Source organism: Grampus griseus (assembly GCF_964374135.1).
Source record: "Grampus griseus genome assembly, chromosome: 3".
Taxonomy (NCBI): Eukaryota; Metazoa; Chordata; class Mammalia; order Artiodactyla; family Delphinidae; genus Grampus; species Grampus griseus.
The window spans coordinates 170,967,622-170,976,911 of NC_139019.1; the positions used below are offsets into that span (position 1 = coordinate 170,967,622).

At 64.6% G+C, this 9,290-nt stretch overlaps 1 protein-coding gene across 1 annotated transcript; it reads right to left on the bottom strand.

Moving 5' to 3' along the window:
* Positions 1 to 403: 403 nt before the first annotated feature.
* Positions 404 to 8,890, bottom strand: ABHD17A (abhydrolase domain containing 17A, depalmitoylase). The gene is made up of 5 exons (XM_082650537.1): positions 8,755 to 8,890; positions 4,823 to 5,359; positions 3,500 to 3,694; positions 961 to 1,140; positions 404 to 858 (listed from the first exon to the last, which is right to left on the bottom strand). Exons 2-5 carry the CDS (start codon positions 5,152 to 5,154, stop codon positions 633 to 635), a joined length of 933 nt encoding a protein of 310 aa, XP_082506663.1. The 5' UTR covers positions 5,155 to 5,359; positions 8,755 to 8,890; the 3' UTR covers positions 404 to 632.
* Positions 8,891 to 9,290: the final 400 nt, after the last annotated feature.

The window sequence follows — 9,290 nt, forward strand, 5'->3', positions numbered from 1 at the left end:
GGAAGAGCAGCCCTGCGATGTCTACCACACGGGCACGGAAGGGTTGTCTGCCTCTCTGGGGGCCCGGAGCAGGCTCAGCCTAAACCGGCGGCGGCCACTTCCACCCCCAGGGTTGTCTCGGAGACAGGAAGCCCACCACCCTCCCCAGGCGCGCCCTCTGAGCACGCAGCGTCCTGGGTTCAAATGCTGCTGCCCCTCCGTCACCACCCAGGCAACCTGCAGCCCCAAGGACCCGAACTGGACCCCTCTTCTGTAGGGAGTGACCTGACATCCGCAGTTGTGAACTTTCCTTGGGGGGTTGGGGACAAAGCCCGGCCCCCTCTTCGTGCTTGCTGAGCCCCAGGAAGAGCACGCATGAGCCAAGAAAGGGAGAGGAACCTTAAAATTTTAAATCTTTAATTTCTGTTCTCACGTTTTTCCTTCGTTTTTCTTCCAGAAGGAAAGGAGCGCATAGCTCCGTCGCCTGTACATTGTCCACGGCCCAGGGGCCGGGTCAGGTCCCGACCCCTACCGGCCAGCTGCTTCGAGGACGTGGGGCGCCCGGGGGTTCACATGCAGCCCCCCGGGCCGGGGCCGGGGCCGGGCGCCGCCTTATTGCTGAGGTCCCGGCGCGGCTCGGGCCTGCTGCTAGGCTAGGCGCGCTGGCTGGGCAGCTCCTGGGAGATGAAGCGGCGCAGGCGCTCCAGGTACTGGCTGTAGAGCTCGATGTCGTTGTGCCCGGCGCCCTCCACCCACAGAGGCTCCACGGCCTTGGGACAGCGCTCGTAGAGCGCCAGCCCGTGCGAGAAGTCGATCACCTCGTCCTCCGTGCCGTGGATGATGAGCACCGGCGACGTGATCTTGGACACCTTCTCGATGCTGCGGGTCGGGGCACATTAGGCCTCCACGCCCCGCCCCCTCCGCGGCCCCGCCCCCTGGGTCCCCGCCCCCGCCCGCGGCCCCGCCCCCCTCAGCGCTCACTTGGGGAACGCGTCAAAGCAGTAGGTCTTCTTGGTGTCGGGGAAGGCGACGCGCATGCCCGAGGTGAGCGGGGAGTGCAGCACCACCGCGGCGCACTCGTAGCGCGAGGCCAGGTCCACGGTGGGCACCGTGCCGATGCTCTGCCCGTACAGGACGATGCTGTCTGGGCTGATGCCGTACCTGGCGGCGGTGGGGGCAGATCAGCCGCGACGCAACACGCACACCCCTCCCACTGCCTGCCCTCCTAGTGCAGTCCCCAGTTGTTCTCCGCTTAGGCTCCAAGCAATAGGGTGGCGCCCAGGCACCCTCCCCTGCCTCCCAACCCCGAGGCGGTCCGTTCAGCAGGGGAGGCAGGACCCACAGGTGTGAGGGGAGCTGGCTGCCCGCAGCCCCAAGCCCCCAGCTCTACCCTCAGTTTCGACAGCATCTACTTGGTCACACCTGGGCAGTGCACCTGTGCGGGCCGTACCTGCGCTGTGTGGTTCCTGGGGGCAGATCCCTGGGGCCTCTCCTGCTCCTCCTGGTCACCAGGCCACCCCCACCCCTACACACACTTGACCAGGGCCACATGCAGAACCTGCTTGGGGCCCTCCTGTCCTCGCTGTTCGGAATTCGACAGCATTTCCAGGTCGCAGGGCAAGGGGGTGTGTCTTCCTCCCAGCATCCGTCACCCTCACCCACCCCCTTGGCCTCAGGGAATGGAGGCAGCCTCGTCCTCTCTTATCTCAGCCAGTTTGCAGCCCCTCAGCTGCTTAGTACAACGTGGGTGAGCAGGCATAGCGGCTCCTGAGGGGAGGAGGTGGGTGGCCATCACCTCCCTCCCTGGGCATCTTTCCTACACAGTGGCCAGGTCCTGACCCCCCCACACACCCCCTCCACACGGGCCTCCCCCAGCGCCATCCCAGCACAGTCCTCTCCTGACCCCACAAGGACCCACTCACCACCCTCCCACTGCAGGGGGCCTCCACGGCCTTCCTCCCCACACCCACATCCTGATCTCAAAGGGGGTGCCCCTTCTCCGAGTGGCCAGGGAAAGTCTTCGTCTCACCGGGCAACCCACCTGGGCACCCAGGCGCCATCTGCCCCTGTCCCTGTCCTCCGGTCCCAACCCCCAGGCCTCGGGGATGCCATCTGGCCTTGTGCCTACCACCCTGCAAGCTCCTCCCCGACCTGCTCCCTGGTTCACCATGAGTACTGCTGTGCTGAGCACCAGCCTCGTCCTATCACCCAGCTCCAGGCAGGGACCCCCAGCTGCCACCTGGCTGTCTCCACCTGGACAAACATGACAGGTGCCGGATGACACAGCTCTTCTTTCCAGTGCCTGCCCTGCCCCAGGCCACCACTTGGGCCCCAGCCTCCCACCCTCCTGCTGATTCTCAGCCGTTGGGTCTGAGGGACCAGGTCTCTGGAGGTCGAGCCTGGCAGCAGGACAGATGGATGGATGACAGAGCTCAGACCCCTGACCCTTCGGCGGGATATGATTCTGCCAGCAACCCCCAGCCAGTGGGGACAGGCTGCGGCAGCCGAGTGTGGACACACACCTGCACCACGCCACCCAGCACGGGTCCCAGTGCCAGGGTGGTGCCAGCGGACCCTGCTCCCAGGGCCTGCATCAGAGACTGCCTGGTGCATCACTCCAGCAACCAGGGCCCCGCCTCCCCATGGCAGGCTGGCTGTGGTCCCTGAAGGAGCTGGTTGCGCCAGTCGGCCAGGCAGGGCCAAGATGGGGCAGCCCTGGGCAGGCAGAGGGCACCACCTTTGGGAGGGTGGGGTTGGGTGGGTCTCTCTCTAGAGCAGCACAGGGCGCCGGGCCATCTCTGCACAGAGACTGAGCTATTGTGCTTCAGTGAGCGAGCACGGGGTGGAAGGGGGCTGCCAGGACCTGGATGACCGGGGCAGTGGGGTCTGGGGACGGAGGTGTAGACCAGACAGTGGGGGCCCTGTCTGAGTCAAGCAAGCAGCTGTGTCCTGGGCACAATGCCTGCGGAGGACCCAGCCTCCAGGAGCTGACCTCCCTCCAGCCACCAGGACTGTGCTGGGTACAAAGCTGCCCGACAGAACCTTCCAGGCCCAGAGGAGACCCTCCTCAGGATGAGGCCAAGCTCCACGACCAGAACCCTGATGCAGAGGCCCAGCCCCTCCCCACACCCCAAGTGCTCCCTCAGCCTCGGGGCTCCCAGAGTCCTTTCACACCGCCCTCACATGCCACCTCTTGGGCTCAGGAGGGGCCTCGGCCTCTGCCTGCCCCCTCCCTCCAGGCGGAACCTCCATTCCCATGGGGACAGTCCCAGGCCAGTGGCTCCCAGGAGGGCCCCCCCCCAGGGAGGCTGGAGGACCGCCCTCCCCCTGCACACCAAGCATGCCTGTTACCCTGCAGGGGGAACAGGGGTCGGGCTTCTTCCTGTGGCCCAGTGTGGCCGCAGATCAGCTCCCTCTCCTGCGGGGCTACCCACCTGGGCTTCCTCCCACCTGGTCTCACCAGGACCAGCCACCTGTGAGGAGACACGTCCACCAGCCCCTCCCCGCCGCGTGAGCTCACCTGGTGCGCAGGGCCTGCCAGGCGGCATCGATGTCGGCGTAGAGGTTCTTCTCGGAGGGCTTGCCCGAGCTCACGCCGTAGCCCGAGTAGTCGTAGGAGAAGATGTTGCAGTTGAGGCGCGTGCCCAGCCCAATGTAGAAGCTGCTCATCTGGCCCAGGTCCACCGCGTTGCCGTGCGAGAAGAGAACCGTGTACCTTGGGGTGGGCAGTGGGGAAGCACAGGTCAGACGGCGAAGGGCGGAGGGGGCAGGAGCCCTGCCAAGGGGAACAGTGCCTGGCTCTGCCCGGTGTGACTTAGGCCATGACACACAGTGGAGCCTCGGGCTTCCGCTCATCTAAGGGGGCCGCTGGGCCCACCAGTCACCTTCTTGCCACAGGTGGACCCCCAGCATGAGCCCAGGAAGCCGCAGTGACCATCACATTGACGCCCTGAGCAGCAGCCACCTCTCCCTTGGAACTGTTCCTGTTGGAGGGACTCTGACGGCCCGAGGATGGGAGGCACGTCTGCCTACTGCTCGGAACCATCCTGGAGGATGAGACGCGGCCCTCCAACCACGGGCGAAGAGAGCCAAGCCCCGGTCACCGCGGTGCAGCTCTTCCCGCTCCTCCAGGGAATGACCCGGGCCGCCACCTCTGCCCTGTGCCCCATGGCGGCCCTGCCAGGCAGTCATGCCGATGGCAGGTGACCAGGCTGGATCCCGGCTGACAGCCTTGCAGAGCCTTCTTCCTCCAGCCCCACTGCGGCCCTAGCCCAGCCCAGCTGAAAGGTAAAAGCTTGCCCTTTGGACCCAGCCTGCTCTGAGGCGGAAGCAGCTGGAAGGTCCCCCTCTGCACCACTGTAGGGCTCCGGCAGTCAGACCTGGCCCAAGCCGCCAGCCAGGCCTCAGGGGCCACCGGCCCAAAGCGGGTGCCGGGCCTCACCAGGCACCCAGGGCCCAGGAGACCAGCCCTGGGCAGGTGAACACCGAGACCCGGAAGCAGACGGCTCCACATCGAGCAGGTGACGTGACGCAGCCACTCAGAGCCACCCCCGAGCCTCAGGGTTCTTGTCCACAAGACAGGGTGCCGAGAGGGCCCCCCAGAGGGCTGCAAGTGGAAGGGCCCCCGGCAGTTCCTCGGTGGCCATGGGCAGATCTCATCTGCTGCCCCTCTGGCGAGAAGAATCCCTGGGGCACCCGCACCTCCAGATGGGCTTTCGCCAGTCTCTGGCCCTCCAAGGGCCACCAGTGGCCGAAACGAGAGCCCTGAGGATGGAGCACATCCTGGGCTCCCACCCCTCACCCGGTCCCTCCACCCCGGGGGGGTCGAGTCCATGTGGCTCACCTGGCGCCGGGCACACAGCGCACATACATGCAGGAGATGCGGTTGCCCCGGCTGCTCTTGGTCAGGAAGACCTCGATGGTGTCCAGCTCACGCTGGCTGTACTGGAAGTCGGCGCGATCCATCAGGTGGAGCTTCCAGCGCCTGGGGGTGCTGGCCGAGGCCCGCAGGGTCCCCGAGGGGGCGGCCCCGGCCCCACCAGGCCCGGGCTCGGGCTCAGGCACCAGCGAGTAGGTGGGCTCTGGAGGCAGGAAGGCGAGCTTGGCGGCGATGCGGCCGGGGCAGGGCGGGCAGCAGAAGAGGCAGCAGAGCTCAGTCACCGACAGGCCGTTCATGGCGGGCGCCGGGCCCCAGGGTGGGCCTTGCCCGGCAGGGGAGGGATGGGGGTGCTCGGAGACACGGGCAGGGGGCAGGGCAACCCCCGGCCACCGCCCCAGACGAGAGCCCCGTTAGGAGGCTGCAGCCCAGCCCCATCGCGGTCCAAGCTGAGCCCTTGGGAGCCTCGCAGCCTCGTGTGTCCATGTCGCACAGAGGGAAACCCTGCAGGGGGACAGCAAGATGTGGAGTTCCCCCGGGGCTCCCAAGTGACCTTGGTGGGACCTAAACCTGACCAGGACCCCGCCTGCCACCACCCTTCCTCCGCTGGCAGACACCAACTCTTGCCATTTAAGCCCATTCATCAACCCAGCCTCGGCCTGCAGGCTGTGCGGGGCGATCAGAGCCCTGGCCCACCCAGCTCTCCCGGGCACAGCTCCTGCTCCAGGCCCTGGGAAATGTCACCCCAGCCCACCCCCGCCCCATGCCTCTGTCCACACGGCCGGCCCAGACTCTGCCCTGGCGCCCATCCCCATCTGCCACCCCCAGGTGCCACAGCTCAGCCAGGCGAGGACCGACTGCTGACCACAGGGACCCAGGAGCACGCTCCCAGCTCCCAGGGCCTGCGAAGTCCGGAGACAGGAGCCCAGGCAGAGGAAATACAACAAACAAAGGCTCTGGAAACAAAAGCAGGATACATCTCGAGGCTGGGAAGGCCTACTGGGCTGAGACAATGGCTCTCTCCAGTGCTTGGGGCCAGGCCCAGGGGTCAGCTTGCTGCAGGGGGGAGGCAGGGCAGGGTCATGGGAGCCTGGGGTTCCTTCCCCAGCTCTGCCAGCTTAGGTGTCTGTGGCCTTGGGCAAGTCGCTTAGCATCCCTGGGCCTCAGTTTCCTCATCTATCAATCAGACACCACTCAGGTCACAGAGACAGTGAATAAGATGAGGAGAAAGTGGTGGAATGGGCCAGGCTCAGAGAAGAAATGCAGAATGTCATGTGAAACGTGGCCTTGAACAGACTACAGCGAAATTGCTAAAGCAACTACAATCGTACATGGAGCTGCCAACAGGGAGACTGGAAGAAAATACAGAGGTTTGAAAATACGGAGTACTCGCTTACTACATTTTCCCTACAGCCTGGAGTGAGGGAGGGACACACGCTCACAACTCAAGTGTCAGCAGCAGAGCACCTGAGCCTGTTCTGTTTCGGGGCCACAGCATTTGTAAACCACTGGGCCAGGGACACGCGGATGCACAGCAGGTCGGCGCAGTCTGAGGCCCAGAAATACACCTGCTCCCTCCAGACCTGTGATCTGAGACCGGGGGCTGCAGAGAGCCGCACTGCAGTCACTCGGATGGGGGCACACGGAGGGGTGTGGGAGAGGGTGGCTAAAGCCAAGGAGGGGACACGGACCTCCTCCAGGAGCCCCCAGACTCCCAGGTGGGATGCTCGCTTTACAAGTCCATCACACTGTTCTCAGACGAAGGCAAGTTTGCCCCCCGGGGACACTTGCCAAGGTCTGGAGACATCTTTGGCTGTCATGAGTTGGGGGCGAGGGGGTTACTAATGGCACTGAGTGGGCGGGGCCAGGGGTGCTGCTCAACACCCCACAGTGCCCAGGACACCCTCCCTCCCCCTCCAGAGTGTCAACCAAACCGATGTTGCTCCAACACATTCTCAAAGAGGCCCAGGCCCCAACAGAGGACACTGCCCTGGTGCTTTCGGTGACTTGGCGGGTCTGGAGTTTGGGTGGCACAGGGAAGGCTTGTTTTGAGAGGAAGGTCTGGCTGAGAGCCGGTGGGCAGGTAGGAGGCCTCTGGTGACCCGAGGATGAACAGGCATACTAAGGTGGACAAGGTCCCACTGACCAAGCCAGAAACCGGGATGCCATCCTTGACACCTCCCTGCACCCTCAGATCCGCCCGTCACAGGGCCTGCTGACTCTGCCTGGGGCATGCACAGTCTCCTTCCTCGCCGGTCCCCACCCCCACCCCCGGCTGGGCCACCATCACCCACTCTGGGCCATTCTCACCCCAGTTGCCAAAAGATCTTTTCACAACACAAATCTGATCATGCTACCTCCCTTTTGGGGTGCCCCAGTAGCCCCACTATTTTCAGAATAGAGATCAAAGCCTTCACCACAATCTGCCAGGTTGGCACCAGGCGTGGGGCCGACCTCTCCAGCCTCACGCATCTTGTACCTCACTCTCCCCTGATGAGCCCCACTGCCTTCTCCTGACTCAGAGCCGAAGCCCCAGCAGTTCCCCTAATCTCACCAGAGAGCCCGTGACCCCTGTCCCACCCACCCTTCACATCTCCCTTCCAGCACCCTTCCAAACAGGGTCAGCCCCCCATACACACTCTCATGGCTCAGATCTGTCTCTGCAGCTTGTAGTTGCATGTTCAACCATACCCCTCAAACCAAAGAGAAACTCCATGAGGGCAAGACTACTACCTGTTCTTGCTCAGTAAACACTGACTGAACGAATGGACAAAGTACCAGGGGCAAAAGGGAAGGGGGGACGCTACAGTCCGCCAGGTCTGACATCTGACAGAGAGGGGGGAAGGTCTCTTCTCAAGCCACGCAGACCTGGGACCTCCCGCTGTCTTTTATGGATGTCACTGAATGTGACCTGAGAGCCTGGCCTCGGACTGGACAGAGCACATCCAGATACCTCACTCACTGGGCAGGCACCCCTGGCACCAAGAGCCCAGCGATTTCACCCACAAGCACATAATCGGACACCCCGCTGCCGGGCCGGTGCAGGCTGGCAGTGTCATGAGGACCAACATGGAACCAGGCAATTACAATACTCCAGGACGACCTAAATACGGACGACTATGACCGCACCTCATTCAGCCAGTCAGCCTGAAAGGCACAGGCAAAGTGCCGGGTGCCGGGAGGGGAGAAAACAGGCAAAACCCAGAAGTGACAGCGGGTTCCAGGAACTGCGGGTCCCAGGCTAGAGGGACACTGGGAGGAAGAGGAGAGCAGAGGGATCCTGGAGAGAGCCACAGCTGGGTCGGGCCGCGCCCGTAAGCCCTGCTGCAGTTTGGACTTCATCCTGGGGGAAAAGGAGGAGCCCTGGAGGAGTCCCGGGCTGGGAATGGAGCCCGTGGGTTAGAAGCTGTGGATATGCCCTAGCTGTAGCCTGGAGATGGGACTGGAGCAAAGGCTGGGAAGCCTGTCCAGGTGTCCCAGCCCGCCAGAGGACGCCCGAGAAAGGGCAGAGGTATCTTGGAGACGTTTAGGAAGCAGGGCTCCGGCTGCTTCGGCGGGTCCGGGTGTCAGGCTGGGGCACTGGTTCGGGGCCGGGGATAGAGTATTTGGCTCGGACAGCGCATTCCCCGAAGGCGGGGCCGCGCACCCGGAAAGGTGGGAACACACCCCAAGTCGGAGGGCTGAATGGACGGCGGACGGGGCTCTGCCGGAGTCTGAGACGCCGTCCCTGGCCCTGATCCTGGGGTCCTCCGGCTGCGACCTCGGCCGCCCCGGGAGTGCGGGGTCTCGGGGGCGTCCGGCCGGACTGCCCGGCCTCGCGGCCCGGCCCGGCTCTCCAAACGGCCGCGAAAAGCAGAGACCGCTCCGCGCAGCCACGCCAGCCCCTACAGGACACTCACCGCCGCGGCCCGCGCCCCCCGGCCCCGGGGCCGCGCTCCATGGCTCCCGGCCGCCCGCCCGTGCGTCCGTCGATCCCCCGGGGCCCCGGCCCGGTCTCCTGCGCCGCCACCGCCGCCGCTCCCCCGCTGGCGGAAGTGAACCTCACTCCCACCGCCGCCCCGGAAGTGACGCGCAGGTGTGCGCGAGGGCCGGAGGGGCCGGGGGCCAGGCGCCGGGCGCTGGGCGCTGGGCAGGGTTTGGGGGTGGAGCTGGCTCCCTGGAGGGGCGGGACCACGTCGTGGTGGGCGGGGCAAGAGTGGGTGGGCGGGCCCGGGCTTTGGGTTCCCCTTAGGTTTCAGGCAGTGGAGACTCACAACCATTCATTCGATCCTTCACTCATTCCAGCGCCAGGACTCGGGTGAGGCAAGTGAGGCACTCTCCTAGAAAATAAGCTTACAGCGTGCCAAAAAACTCAGTAGTCAACGTAAAAAAATATATTTTAATGCACTACTAAAAAACCCACAAAGTTTTGTTGGAACCAGGCCCCTGACTGGGG